The sequence below is a fragment of the Symphalangus syndactylus genome, chromosome 3, assembly GCF_028878055.3.
Source record: "Symphalangus syndactylus isolate Jambi chromosome 3, NHGRI_mSymSyn1-v2.1_pri, whole genome shotgun sequence".
Taxonomy (NCBI): domain Eukaryota; kingdom Metazoa; phylum Chordata; class Mammalia; order Primates; family Hylobatidae; genus Symphalangus; species Symphalangus syndactylus.
The window spans coordinates 12,078,841-12,094,597 of record NC_072425.2 but is presented as its reverse complement, the minus strand read 5'-3'; the positions used below and the strand labels follow the sequence as shown (position 1 = coordinate 12,094,597).

Genomic DNA, 15,757 nt, shown 5'->3' with positions numbered 1-15,757 from the left:
CTTAGCATCTTTGTTTCTACCCAGCACTTGTTCACTGGATTGACTAAATTTATGGTACAACTTCGTTACTGTATATATAGGGACTTCTCCAATAACCAGCTGGGGATTAAGTTACATCATCCAAGATGGAACAGAGAAGGCATTTTAATCTTTGGAGATAGCAACAACTACGGTAAAGTGAATCCCCAGGCTGGGGGTAGAGAACACTGAAGGTTTGAGTTTTTAATCTCAAAAGAGCACAAGAGGCACGAGTTTAAAAGGTCAGTGTTGTGCTGGAGGAGGCAGCTATCCGGGACTGCAGAGCCTGAGGCTGAGGGAGCTGGCCCTGAAATCACAAGACAAATGATAGTCGGAGACAACAGCAAATAAAATCGGCCCAAATGCACCGATTTTCCTTTAAGAAAAGGTGAGCAGAGGCAAGCAGAGTCATTTTGTTGTGGAAAGACTTTCTCAGCTCTAATTACTCCCGATAGCTGTAATTTACAAGTTTTTGGTGGATAGAAATCTCCAAGATTCACACATTTTCAGACCAACAGCTGCCACTATTAGTGAGCAAATTGCCAAGTCTTCTGCACGGTGGTGGCTGGCTATCTGTGGCCCTGTCAGGTAACAAGAAAGAAGTGCAAAGAGGCCAGCCCCACCAAGGGGCCCCTAGCATTCCTGGGCCCTGTAGGACTGACCACAGGACAAACTGTCAAGAGACGAAAGATTATGCAGCCATCACAGAAATGTATTAGCCTTCGCATGGAACACGGGAGGATACGTACCGTGCAAAGAAGGACGCCTCTTCTGGAACGTGAAAATTCCTGAAACACTGCTGTTCTTTCCTACAAAAACAAGGAAAAACAGAGCCTTACAACTCAGAGACAAACTCCAGCAAGGTAGGCTTAGATCTCCCTAGCTCTCTCCATCTCCTACTGCTGGAGCTATTTTCAGGCACAGAGAGGTTTGCCAGGAAAGAGGAAGAAGTGGATTCTTTACATCTTCTAAGATGACCCTGTACTTACAGGACCGGACTTGAGGCTACAGCCAAGTAGGAGGCACTTTGAGGGTGCATTTTTGTGAGACGGTACCAGGGCAGGCACACTCTCCAGGAATGGCCAAAAACAAGAACAGGAAGGCACAAGTTACTGCATGCAGCGCTCCAAGCCTGGGTGCAATTTATTCTAAACATTCTCCTACAAGTGCTCTGAAGGAATAAAGAATAACCAACCTTCTCTACAGGCAGTGTTTTAAAAGATTAGATATTTATAAAACTATGTATTTTAACTGGAGAGAAAATATATTTACATTAAAGGAAGAAAATATAACACCACTCAAGGCAAACCACCACTACCACCGGGGACACCTTGATGTTTCCCGAGTCTCCCTTTTATGCATAACCAAATATGCAGCTTTCCAAAAAAAAAATGGCGTCCTACTATTTATACTATTAACATGCCCTTACATAGCAACAGAATATGAACATCTCTTCATGCCAATAAGTATCCAAAGACCAGGTCATCTGTTGTGGTGAAATAGTATTCAGCTAAATGGATGCACCATTATTTATGTGACCAATGTTGTATTACTGGCAATTAAGGTTGTCTCTGATTTTTTTTTTTTTTTTTTGAGACGGGGTCTCATTTTGTCACCCAGGCTCACTGCACAATCTCAGCTCACTATAACCTCCACCTCCCGGGCTCAAGTGATCCTCCCACCTCGGCCTCCTGAGTAGCTGGGACTACAGGCATACACACGATGCCTGGCTAATTTTTGTATTTTCTGAAGAGACGAGGTTTTGCCATGCTGCTCAGGCTGGTCTCGAACTCTGAGCTCAAGCAACTCACCAGCCTCAGCCTCCAAAGTGCTAGGATTACAGGCGTAAGCCACCGCGCCCTGCTGATTTTTTAACATTGCAATCAATGCTGTGATAAACATCTCTGTAAATAAGTCACTGTGTAGATTCTTAACTACTCCCTTAGGTTAAATTCCTAGAAACAGACTTGCTGGACTAAAAGGTGAGCATCCTAGAATGCTTTCAGTATGAACCTGAAATGGCGCATTCTGAGTGCTCTTCAGTCATGACGCGATATGCGCTTGAGTTGGTCACATTCACCCGTCAGCAGCAAATACAAAGAAATAGAACCAAACTACTCAAAATCTGGAAAAAAGTAAAGTCTCTGCTGCTGCTCTGGCACAGTCACTATGTGCTGTGGCATGTCTTTCTGGTCTTTCATGTGCATAGATTTTGTCCATGGCTGGAAGCCCAGGGCACACCTCACTGAGTACACTGGATAAAGACATACAAACAACAAACATTCATCGAGTGCTCACCATGTACCAGACCTCACACCTCTGAACTTTGCTAATCCTCACAACAACCCTATGTGTAGGTACTTTCACTACCCCTATTTTCCAGAAGAAAAAAACTGAGGCACAGACAGGTTAAGGAACTTGCCCAAAGGACACGCACACCTGGTAAAGGGCTGGAATGATATCCGAACCGAGGGAGCTGTGTTCCGGAGTCAGTGCTCAGACCCTCAAAAGGACAGATCCATTTGTCCGGTCTGCTGCACGGTCTTTATAAACGATCATTTTTAATGACTGCATAGTAGAATCAAAATCAGAAAAAAATCAAAAAGTTCATAAAAGCTTATGAAACACCTTAAAGACTAGTTATGATGTATTCAGATTTGGGGTAAGAAAAAAAAAACCTACCAAACTCTTGGACTTTCACCACAACTACCATGCAAATAGTAATGTCTATCCAATGCTCATAAACTTATTTAGAACCATGTCAACCATCTAAGGAGAACATGCTAATGCCCTGTAGGATAGTGGCCAGGGTAATAAGTCAGGAAAATTTAAGTGGGACTGTTTCAGCTTGGTCTGGAACAAGAAACTTACCACTAATGCTTACAAAAGAAAACACAGGGATACTATAACCTCCTGTCTTCCACTGCAAAGGCTAAATACTACACAGACATTCTCCTTTTTAAACTATAAAAACACAATTTTAACTATAAAAAAAAACTTTTAAACTATAAAAAAAGAACTATTCCTCAAAGACAGATAAAAACAGTAGTAATAAAGGCGCTTAACATTTACTGAGCACTTCCTGTGTGCTAGGCCCTGTACGGAGGGCTTTGTCTGCATTAACTCAGTCAACCTTAGAGGAAGTACAATTATCACCCCCATTTTAGAGACACGGAAACTAAGTCACAGAGAGGTTAAATATTTACCGGAGATTACACAGCCAGCAAATGACAGCCAGGACAAGACCACAAGCAGGGTGCCCCCAGAGGGCACAGCTATAAACAGCACGCTCGACTACTCCCGTTATAGTGTGAGATGAACAGCCTCTGTATAATGAAGCTATAGACTCTTGTGTGTGATCTATTACAGTGAATTCCTAGACCATTCTGAGTCCATATCCAGCTCCCCCCAATCATGCTTGGATCGACGCCGCAGAACACCTCTGGTAAAAACGGATTCACAGGGTTAGTAAACAAAGCTTAAAACAAAAACAAAACCCCAAACCATTAATGGTATTAAATAAATAAAACCAACAACTTTGATTGAATCAGGGATCCAAAGGTAAAGACCAAGAGTTTACCTAATGCGCAAGGGCTGGAATATTCAGGGATTTTTATATAATCTTGTGGCAAATAACCCGTGTCCTTGAGTGACCTTGAACAAGTTGGCTTCTCTGGGCCTCTATTTACTTAATTATTAAAACAAAAGAGCAAAAGCAAAGAGAGGCTGGACTTGTTTAGGATCGTGTCAAACCTCTAGTGTCCCTTTTAGCTCTAAAAATGTTATGATCTTTTAAGCTGACTCAAGTCAAATCTCATTCTGATTTCTAGTTTTCTTTCACACTTTCTAATTTTCGAAGCTGCCTGGTAACCTCTCCTCTAGCGCAAAATGGCTCCTATTTCCCAGTCTTGCTCATCCTTTCTTTCCCAATTCCAGAGAGCCTATCTCACTCCCATACTCCACCCCGACTCCATAACAAACGGCCTAGTTAAGAGTGGAGGAATGCGACTCACACAGCTAAGTCCCTAAAATAGGGGAAATGTTGTACTCTTCTTCCTGAACAGAAATCTTACTTGTGCCGAGAAAGAACTGGGAACCCGAAGCCCCTTTGGTTCACAGTACCCTCTCCCAACCGAAAGTGTTCTGAGTGCAGCGCTGTGTCTTGTTGACAATGACAGCAGCCGTGCTCAGCAGTACCATATGGGATCCACAATTTAGCTCCATTAATGCTCTTAATTTGAAGACATCAAGCCCTAATTACACACTGGGTACTAAAAAGGCAAAACCCTTCCCTGGTGCCAGCTACTTAGTGGTACTCTGTTGCCTTAACAGCTGGTTGAGGTAGATTCAGGCCAAGTCGGGGCCTGTGAGCTCTCTCGGGTGGAAGAGACCAGCTCCCGGAGCAAAAGCAAATGGGAACAATAGACTCCCCTTGCCCCCATCAATCCAGCAGTGTGATCCCCTCTAGTTCCAGTGGGTCACCCATTTTTGTCTCATTCTTGACTTGCCCAGTGGAGTGTGCAAGGGTTGTAGCCATTGCTGAGCCTAAAGACCAGGTTTGCCGGACTCAGGTTCACCCCCATCTCCAGGTGGGGCCGCGGTGCTGTCGCTGCACAGGGAGATCAGTGCTCACCTCCTGCTCCATGCTGCCATGCAGCCGTAGGAATTTTAATCGTGTGGAGGCAGATGGCAACTGCCCTGATGCTGGCGCCCCTGAGCTGCTCAGCAGGGTCTGTAGGAAGAGGCTGTAGTGGAACTCCACCAGCTCGCAACTTGAGAAAAAGACAACCATCTTCTGGTCCTTCTCAAACTACATCGATACAAAGGGAGGAAAAACCGACATATTTTAAGATTAAGTGACGCCAAAATGAATATTTCTCTAAACTATACAGTCATGCTGACCCCCATTTGGAAATAAAGGCGACTATCTCTGAATTATTTAAAAAAACAAAAACAAAAACAGTGATACTCCACTCTACAAAGAATGCAGGAGGGGAAAACGCCACAGCTATCATTTCAAACAGGTTTCCCTTATCTGACAAAAATAAACACACTTTGGAGCACAGTTGTGAGGGAGCACCGTTCCCTTTATTCGTCCAGGGCTTGCCACATGCAACACTACCTGGCTGAGACCCTACGTATGCAGAAAATCTTCATCCTTAAGCCCTTGCACTTACTATTTTCTCACATCTCAGAGAGTCATCACAGAAATCTAGTAAATAAATACACAAATGCCAGGACTCTTGGAGAAACATGAGCACAAGCCCCTATGTCTGCCTCACATCCAGCTGTTCCCGCCACCTGTGATGTTCCTGATATCAGTCTCAGGAAAGGTATCGAGGACATTTCAAGCTGAACATCATGGCTATCATTGACCTCTGATTCTTTACCGTAATTCTAAAACCTGACTGAAAGGATGTGTATCAAAGTCTGCATCCGGAATGCAGACATAAGTTGGAAAACCTCTGATTTTTGGTGTCTCAACTCATTGCTCCCAGTGGCTTAACACAAGAAAGCAGGCCTTTCTTCCCTGAATCAAGTCAGCTCTAGCCCACAGTCCCACCTTGCATTTCTGAAGGATGAAGGCCGCTAGGCAGACAAGCCTCAGTTTGCTGGGAACCACAGTCACGTGCTGCTCGAGACTCTCTGGTATTGCAAAGCTGTCCAGCTCGTCGCCAGCTGGTGGAGGACAGACCTCCTGGACCGCTTTGTCCTTTGGGTTCAACTGGTCATGGCTCTTGTCCAGGACAGAAATACTGACTGGATCATGCAAACTGATATCAGCTAGCCGCGTTACGCCTTGGATAAAAGTGAGAAGGGCAAAGCAGACAACAAACACACCGTGAAACTGGTCACAAAAGCGTACCCCCTATACAGCACCCACCCATGTATGTTAGGGCTACGTATGTTACCCCATGGATATCACCAAGTCCCAGCACTGATCTGCCCTAGTACCAACGTGTGTGTTGCGGGGAGATCTACCAACATATCTTTCCACAGCCTGACAACCAATCTGTACCAACATTCCATAAACACTCACCTATGGAACAGCGTCCAAAAGATAGCAACAGATACTGCGCCCACCCCCACCCCCAAAAGGGTTCTTTGGTCAAGTAAGTTATGGCAAATCTTGGATTTCAAAGGTTTCACAAAAGCTTTTTTGCTATAAGCAGCCCTCTCAGGGCCTTTATTGTGTTAACGTGCCTTGAGAATATCCAAGGGAGGGATGCGGGGCATTTCTCAAACTTTCTTGACCACAGAATCCCTTTTTTGTGACTCATCCCTCAAAAATTAGAACATGGGGAACTGTGAGGGACCACATGCATGGCATCTGGTACATGCACATCACAATGTGGCCTAGTAAACCAAGGAAACCAGACACAAAAAACATGAAAGCTGCACTGCTGGTCAATGACTCACTGTGTGGGGTGATTCTGGTGGAGTGATAGAACTTTTCCAAGCCTTCGTGTTCCCAATGATAAAAAAGAGAGCTAAGAATTTCCATCTCACATGGATGGAAGACAGAGAAGAGCTTCACTGACATATTTTTTAAGTTCAATAGCTCTATAGGAGGAAGAGTGATTACATTAAAAATGCACTCAGATAAGAGGTCATTATCTTCAGTGCAAGGGCCCTGCTCTCCATGGGTTGCAAGTGCACAAAAACCTCATGAAACCACCAAGCCAACAGCAGCCAGTCTTTTCTCGTCCTCATCCCCGCCCTTTCTCCCTTTCCCCATGCCCTGGGGAACATATCAGTCTTGGATGACTTGCAGAGGGAAGCTGGGAGTGCAGAACATACAGTCTGAAAAGGCAGTCTTCTAAGGACAGCTCTCTCCCTGCCCCCCACCTCCCTGAGGTTGAGAATCACTGCAGCAAACAACCCAGATTAAATCTAGGTCCTTCCTCTTCATTAAGAACAAAGAAGAACCCATCACTTCTTTTCAACTCACCTTCTGTGAGTGTCGCTGATAGCAAGACATTCTGTCGTTTTTGGCATTCAGCATTTACAGCATTAAGTATCACTGTGATGTCCTTTTCAAAACCCAAATCCAAGATTCTGTGGTTGTAAAAAAAGAAATTTTCAACTATATGAAGAGCAAATGTGGTCTAAGGGGCTACAGAAGTTGCAACAAGGAGAGCAGAAACAGCCCTTCTCTTCTACCTGTCATCATCCTGGGACGAGCCTCACCTGTCTGCTTCATCAAACACCAACCACCGCAGCCGACTAAAATGAATGTTCTTTGTGGATTTTATATGATCCACCAGGCGTCCAGGAGTTGAGATAAGGATATTTATTCCTTTGCGAAGTCTGTTTAAAATTACATATCATAAAAGAAGGTAAATCAAACAGGGCTACGCCAATAGAAAACACAGGAAAAAGGCAAAAGAGACAGACTCATTTCATGTACAGTGCAAACGTGCCATAGCCTGAAATCATGACAAAACATAAAAACTGGGTAGAAAGCTGTGCTTGAGTCTTTCCTTGTACTGTGAAATGCAATTGTTAAGATCTGAAATTACATTAAAATCATAAAACTTTAACTTTGAAAGGGATCATAACTACATAATCCAATGCTCTTTATCTGACTCATAAATCCTTTCTAGAACCTTCCAAAGAGATTGTAGTCTACCCTGTTCTCGAAGGTTTCTGTGCCAGGGAATCTAGTATCTGAGCAAGTGATCCCATGCCAATGTGCTCCAATTGCTAGGACACTTTTTTCTTATGCTAAGCCCTTTATGTAACTTCCATACAACGGGGCTCAGCTTTGTCCCATGGGTTACATACAATAAATCTAATTTCTCATTCCCCAAACAACCATTTTCCTGTCAGTCCATCATAATAAAAGCTTCCAATTTTTAGCACATTTTTTTTTCTTTGTAGAGACGGGGGTCTCGCTATGTTGCCTAGGCTGGTCTCAAACTCCTGGTCTTAAGTCATCCTCCTGCCTTGGCCTCCCAAAGTGCTAGGATTACAGGCATGAGCTACTGCACCCAGCCTAGCTGGATATATTTTCCAGCTTCCCTTGCAGTTAAGTATAGTTATGTTTGTTTTAGCAGTGGGATAAAAGGTAAAGGGAATCACATAAGCACCTTCAGAGGGAGCAGGTATGATCATCTCTGTACCTGCTGGCAAGAAATTAGATGCAATGGTTGGAGTGTCTGCAACTATCTAAGACTATGAGGTAACCTTAAAAATGGTCCTTCCATAGTGGCACAAAAAGACAGAAAGAGCTTGGTCTCCGACACTGGAGCACTGGGCCAGCCTTGGACTGGCTCTGTCAGATTTCTTAAATGTGAAAGAAAAATAAAACTTGTATATTGTTTGTGCCACTGTTCTTTGTTATTATTGTTGTTATTCACAGCTGAGTTGAATCCTAACCAATGCTTTGAGGTTTCAGGTTTCATATTTACTCCTCAGTTATAGACTACATGCATCATTATTGAGTACTGATTATTAAGCTATAATACAATAAAAATGTTTTCAAAAGAATGAAGACAATTTGAGATTTATTTGTTGCAACAGTTTTCAACTGACACCCATTACAAATCCTAATAAAGGAGTAAACATATTCAGTGGTAAAAAGCAAGTTACAAAGCACGATATTAAGTGAATGATCTTGTTTTCGTAAAAGCAAACAACAAAACCCCAAACTCTCAATGTCCACAAAAGTGAGTGGCACGCAGGTGGATGTATACTAAACCAGGGATGCTATAGGGCACTGGGTAGGTGGGAGTTAAGAAGGTGACAGCACTGTTACTAGCAACATCAGAAGGAAACCTGTTTATAGGTTTAATATTTTAAAAAACAGCACCGTCTAGAGGTGACCGCTCCCCACTGACTCAATCTGTCCCTGTGCGCCGGAACTAGGAAGCAGAGCCTGAGACAAAGCTCTCAGCAGGTTTAGAAGGACCCAGCCTTACTGAATAGGAAGGCGGGACAGATTCAAGAAGGAAACAACCAACAAACCTCTTCCTACCTGGCCTTTTCTGATTTTCTCTTCTCTCCTCCCATTAACACTCCAGGCACAATCCACGTGAAAGGCTACAGAAAGACAGCAGACCACAGTCAGTGCAAAGCCCCCTTTACTAACATCAGACATTGATTCCAAATTCCCTTTCCTTAAACAAGGCATGGGAGAGAACTGGCGCTTCTCATTGTATAAGGTGTTATTGTGCAGACACAATTCCTAGGCATTGCTACACCCATGTTCACTATCAGCAGTAACTTGAATTATAGGTATATAACTAGCTTCTACCACAGTGAGAGAGAAATGTGAGCTTCTTAAATCATTCAAGTAGCTTGCCTTTCTTTTCCACACAGCCTGAATTGAAAACACATGTCAGTAAGTCTATTGCCTTTTTGGGGGTTAAGATAAAACCCAAGCAACACCTTTCCCTACTCTCCACCCCTAATAAAAGAAAGGATGGATCAATTCATGATCCAATTTGGTGAGTTGGCTGGCTTTGACTCTGAAGCCTTCACTCTCCTTTCTTAAACAAATCCTACTTGCAGCTAAGTTGCTTTCCACTGGATCACCGTCAGGCTGTACCTGTGAATTTCTGTATGTGGCTTGCTAATGACTATGATGAACAAATTGTAGGACTTTATGCACCAGGAGTCACTGACAATCCAGCTAAGCTAGAAATTGCTAGGTTTAGATCAGTAAAAACCTATAAACTACCTAGAGAGAGCAGAGATATCCAGGCAAAAGGAAATAATTCTTATCTCTTTGAAAATAAAGAATAGACTGTAGTATATTAAATCCTTCCTCAAAGTCAGCAAGCAAGATAAAATGGAACTCATGGTTTGCCTTACCTTAAGCAGTTTCTGGACAGTGTCAAAGCTTTGCAGAGCCAGCTGTAAAAATTTTAAAAGTTATAGATGATGAACAGGATCGCTTCTTTTTTTTTTTCTTTTTTTTTTTTTTTTTAAAGACAATTTAATGTGATTAGGATCCAAACTTGGACCTCAAGTTAAGATATAAGAAGAAAAAAATCCTATACACAGAATCTAATATACCTTGCTCTTAGACTGGTTCTGCAACCTGTCAATTTGGGCAAAGAGGGTAAAGACACCACGTCTATTTCTTGGACATACACAAAAATAGTGTTTTGTGCTCCCTCTGCTGGCTCAAATTCCCAGAGTGCCACACAGAGAAGTCCAAGTCTGTGGTGCACAAAAATGTAAGGGAATGAAACAAAGTAACCTGAATTTGACTCTCCTTAGAAAGAGAAAGAATATAATATGTATGCAGAGTAAACCAGAATAGTGATGCAACAGGGTAGCCTCTGGGAACTTCACTCTCAAGGTGTGATGACTGTATTCTACAACTGTGCCAGGGTATCTGAAGCCTGGTAGATGGTCCCTCCTCAAGTTTATATCAATAAAACAAAAGCAAACCAACAGCTCCATTGGAGAACAAAGCAAGTGAAAATTAAGGTAGGCTACAACCATTAACCACCTTCAAAAATGCCTCATACAGAATCCCGTTCTTAAAGGACGTATATACAGTTTCCACATATTTAGTATTCATGAAGCATCCTAGAGAAGTAGCAAGTTTGCTGCTGTAAAAATTTTAATAGCTTCTGTGCCTGCTCCTTCATTGGACTGAGCTGAGATAGGGGACTGCAGGCTATATAAAAAGCTGACTTCAAATCATCTCTGCGATCAATTCTCTGTAAGGAAGTGATTAGCATTTGATATAGAAACCAGATACCCTAATCTGAAGTTGCCTCTGTAGGCAAATAAAATAGATTAGATAGAAGAGATTTCCACCAAGAAAGAAAAAAATATTGAAAAGTTTAACTTTTAGGAACAAGTAACATTTTTGGTAGCAGTAGCTTCTTAAAAAAAAAAAGGTTCATTTTCAGAGCCAACTGCTTTTGGTTTTGAATTAAGTTGCTAGAAAATTGCATTTTTGTAGTTTTCATTTTTTTTAGCAACTGAATTCAAAACACAATTAAACAGACATTTAATAGTGTCATTAGTTTCTAGACAATAGGAAAATACTTTTCCATACTTATGATTCTCAGAGACTACTTGAATTTTTCTCCTTGACAAGAACTAGAAGGATGGTTTCCAGGCAAATGGAACTGGTGTGCAGTTGCTTGTGCAGTAGGGAGAAACATGGTAAAACCACTTTTAAATTCAACGGGACATTAGTGAAAGCATGTGCTTAAAACTTGCCCCAAAAGGGAACCTGCTTACCTCTCTCGTTGGCACAAGCACCAGGGCATAGGGGCCATCACTGCGCTGTTGACACACAGAAAAGAAATGCCATGAGCAGGATAAACAAAGGCAGACTCCAAATGGACAGGACAAAGGGGTGGCCGGCTGTAGAACATCAGAAGCACTCTCAATGAAGAAACGGACAAAATAAGGTTGCCCATTGATGTGGTTTGGCTGTGCCCCCACCCAAATTTTGACTTGCATTGTATCTCCCAGAATTCCCACATGTTGTAGGAGGGAGGGCAGGGGGGCAGGAGGGAGGTGGTAATTGAATCATGGGGGCCGGTTATTCTCGTGATAATGAGTAAGTCTCACAAGATCTGGTGGGTTTATCAGGGGTTTCTGCTTTTGCTTCTTCCTCATTCTCTCTTGCTGCTGCCATGTAAGAAATGCCTTTCGTCCTCTGCCATGATTATGAGACCTCCCTCAGCCATGTGGAACGGTAAGTCAAATTAAACCTCCTTTTCTTCCCAGTCTCGGGTATGTTTTTATCAGCAGCGTAAAAATGGACTAACACACCCACTAACCCATTATTCTAGAATACTGTTCTAGAGGTCCTGGCCCATACAATCAGACAAGAAATATGATGTATAAAATTAGAAAACAGGAAACAAAATTATTGTTAGCAGATGTCATTTTATCTTAGAAAAAAAAAAAAACCATAAAAGAACTAATGTAAAATCTATTACAAACAAGGTAATTTTGTCAAGCAGCTGAATGCAAAATTAACATATAAAAATCAATACCCAGCCGGGTGCGGTGGCTCACGCCTGTAATCCCAGCACTTTGGGAGGCCAAGGCAGATGGATCACTTGAGGTCAGGAGTTTGAGACCAGCCTGGCTAACATGGTGAAACCCCGTCTCTACTACAGATACAAAAATTAGCTAGGCATGGTGGCGAGCACCTGTAATCCCAGCTCTTCGGGAGGCTGAGGCAGGAGAATTACTTGAACCCGGGAGGTGGAGGTTGCAGTGGGTCGAGATTGCACCATTGCACTCCAGCCTGGGCGACAAGTGCAAAACTCAGTCTCAAAAAAAAATTCAATAGCCTTCCAATATAAAAAAGTTAATAGCAACAAAAAAGATAAAAGGAATAAGCAAAAAATATACAAAATCTACATGAAGAAAATTTAAAAACACCTCTCAGGGGCATAAAATAAATTTTGAATAAACAGAAAGATACACCCTATTTCCAGATAAGAAGATGCAATAGTACATATAAGCTAATTCTCTCTAAATCACTCCATAAATGTAATTCTAACAAAAATGCCACAAATATGTGTATATATAAAATAACATATATAACCAAACAACCTGATTTGAAAGTTCATATGGAAAAATAAATGTACAAAAATAACCAAGATATTTATGAAAAACATCAGATGTTAAAATAATTTAAAGCTACAGCAATTACAAATAATGATACTGGCAAATGAACAGAGATTATAATAGCAAATAAAGTTGAGAATAGAATCAAACAGATAACAAAATTTAGAAAATAATATAAGGGCCATTTTATATCAGCAAGAAAAAGATGGTTTAATTCAAAAGTCCTGTGAGAAAAAAAAAAAGTTAGGAAAACAAAGCTGGAATTGTCCTTTTAATAGATGACATAAAACTCAGAAACCTTAAAGTAAAACACTGATACGTTTTATTACTTAAGAATTTTAAATTTCAGAGTGGAAAAATAATACCTAAACAAAACCAAGAGTCAAATGATAACCTGGGGGGAAAATATGCCACACCTGAGAGAAAGAGCTAATTTCCTTAATTTATATATTTTTAAAAGCCCTGTAATTCAATTTTTAAAAAAAGACCAATTTGGCCAGGTACGGTGGCTCACGCCTGTAATCTCAGCACTTTGGGAGGCTAAGATGGGTGGATCACTTGAGGTCAGGAGTTACAGACCAGCCTGGCCAACATGGTGAAACCCTGTCTCTACAGAAATGCCATTGCACTCCAGCCTGAGCGACAGAGCGAGACTTCATCTCAAACAAAACAAAACAAAATTCAAATAGAAAAATGAATAAAGGGCCGGATGTGGTGGCTCATGCCTGTAATCCCAGCATTATGGGAGGCCAAGGTGGGCGGATCACTTCAGGTCAGAAGTTCAAGTCCAGCCTGGCCAACATGGTGAAACCCCATCTCTACTAAAACTACAAAAATTAGCCGGGCATGGTGGTAGGCACCTGTAATCCCAGCTGCTTGGGAGCCTGAGGCAGGAGAATTGCTTGAACCCGGGAGAGGGAGGTTTCAGTGAGCCGAGATTGCACCACTCCACTCCAGCCTGGGCAACAGAGCGAGAAACTGTCTCAAAAAAAAAAAGAAGAAGAAACATAAAGCAGCTGAGAGCATTGGAGGGCATGGGAAAACTGGACCTTCTACACTGCTGCTGGAGTGCACACTGGCATATTCCCTTTCAAGTTTAATGTTGGCATTACCTACTAAAATAAAAATGCAAATTCCACTTACAGAAATTTCTCCTGTAGACCATATGTGTGTGTAAAGAGGTTGTAGAATATTTTACAGACTGTAGAGTATTTAAGTGGCCTTGTTTGTAGCAAAATACTGAACATAATATAAATTCCACCAACCAATAAGAGAATGAGTCAGTAATTCATGGTACATACATACATACAATGAAATGCTAGGCAGTCATCAAAAAGAACAAGGTAGCCCAATATGGTGCTAATTAAGGAGCCCAAAACATATCAAAGGAACCAAAGCGAGGCACAGAACATCCTGCATAACAAAGCAACCACTCGTGTATCAAACCAAGCAAAACAGAAAAACAAAAAACTTCACAAAAAAGTGGTAAGAGGAATTACACATCCTCATACTTGCTTGATATGCAGAGAATTTCCCCAGGAGGATATACAAGAGGCTGGTAATAACCACCATGGCATCTGGAGAAGCAAACGGTGCCACTAGGGGAAAGTGGGAATAGATGACTTTACTTTTCACTACATATATTTTTTGTACTCTTCGAAATTTTTAAAACATGTATGAGGCCGGGCACGGTGGCTCAACGCCTGTAATCCCAGCACTTTGGGAGGCCGAGACAGGCGGATCACGAGGTCAGGATCGAGACCATCCTGGCTAACATGGTGAAACCCCGTTTCTACTAAAAATACAAAAAAATTAGCCGGGCATGGTGGCGGGCGCCTGTAGTCCCAGCTACTCAGGAGGCTGAAGCAGGAGAATGGCATGAACCTGGGAGGCAGAGCTTGCAGTGAGCCGAGATCGCGCCACTGCACTCCAGCCTGGGTGACAGAGTGAGACTCCGTCTCAAAAAAAAAAAAAAAAAAAAAGTATATATATGGTACATTATATCTAAAAAGTATTAATAAAAAAATAGAAGAAACCAAAGTAATCCGAAAAAGGCCCCTAAGCCAATGGTGCCTTGCACATCCGAAGTGCTCAAAGACACTGAATGAACAAAACAATGTTAGTGCCAAAGCTAAGCACAGCGTTAACAGCAAATTCAATTACGAGTATGATTTTCGTGTTTTGCATAAGAAACATTTACCCAAAAGAAGAAAAGGATTTGGAATTCAAACCAGAGTTGTCTGTACTCAACATCGACTTTGTGAGACTACACTGAACGCAAGCTCGGAATGGTAAATATGCTAGTACAACAGTAGCAACGTGCCACCGTGTGACGTTAGGAGATTCTGACATTTCAAAAGGTGTAACTACATAGAGAAGAAGAAAGAAAAATCAATTCCTCACAGGGCACAAGTAAGTGAGGGAGGATGGATATGATGTTAAAAAAAAAATCAGAGCCAAAATAATTGAAGAGTGTGAACACAGAAAAGCAGTCCGTTCTCATGCCATCACCAAAGTAATTTAAGGATCTGTTGGGTGCCTTAAATTTGCTGTGCCCTCCAGATAAGTTTTTTACAGGTCAAATCATTTTGCAACGAACTCCAACGGACTATATTGAGTATTACTTGAAATAAGTGAATTAAATTGAGGCTTGGAAAACTGTGTTTCTACAGAATATTCCAGTCTTTAATAGAATGACCTGTTTGTGATTTTTTAAAATATTGCAGCAAGTAAAAAATGACATGGCTTATTAATGGTTCTGAATATAACCAATCAAATCACTGCCCCTCCAACTAGCCACATGACCACATTGCTGACGATGGCTAAAGCATGATGTCACCACGTACTGCACGTCGGGTCTCAACACTGCACACGCATTAGCTCAACCCTGATTCCAGCCCTTGGAGACAGGCACTGACTGCTACTGTCCCCGTGCCACAGCAAAGGCACTGAGGCACAGAGGATGAACAATTTGCCTCGAGTTACCCTCAGACCCAGGATTGAGCATAGCTGCCCACCACACCATTCCCCTGATGTGTATGTCATCAAATCTCTCTCATCCTCCAGTCATGGATCTATGAAATGAGAGTTAGGCTAGAAATGTATAAGCCATTCCAGCTCAAATAGTCCAAACTCTTCAACTGGTATAAAGAAAAACCTCTCCACTGGCAAGATGTTC

General features: G+C 41.9%; 1 protein-coding gene across 8 annotated transcripts in view; it reads right to left on the bottom strand.

The window, feature by feature from the left end:
• Positions 1-15,757, bottom strand: part of DDX31 (DEAD-box helicase 31) — a 142,887-nt gene that overhangs the window by 113,563 nt on the left and 13,567 nt on the right. For all 8 annotated transcript variants that reach the window (XR_010119915.1, XR_010119916.1, XM_055270582.2 and 5 more), the window contains exons 7-14: positions 11,230-11,274; positions 9,838-9,879; positions 8,999-9,063; positions 7,210-7,329; positions 6,971-7,077; positions 5,582-5,817; positions 4,652-4,828; positions 768-827 (exon numbers count right to left, since the gene is read on the bottom strand). Coding sequence is in view for 6 of the 8 variants with exons in the window: in XM_055270582.2 (XP_055126557.1) it covers positions 768-827; positions 4,652-4,828; positions 5,582-5,817; positions 6,971-7,077; positions 7,210-7,329; positions 8,999-9,063; positions 9,838-9,879; positions 11,230-11,274 (852 nt within the window). In the remaining 2 variants the exon portion in view is untranslated. The remainder of the gene's footprint in view (positions 1-767; positions 828-4,651; positions 4,829-5,581; positions 5,818-6,970; positions 7,078-7,209; positions 7,330-8,998; positions 9,064-9,837; positions 9,880-11,229; positions 11,275-15,757) is intronic.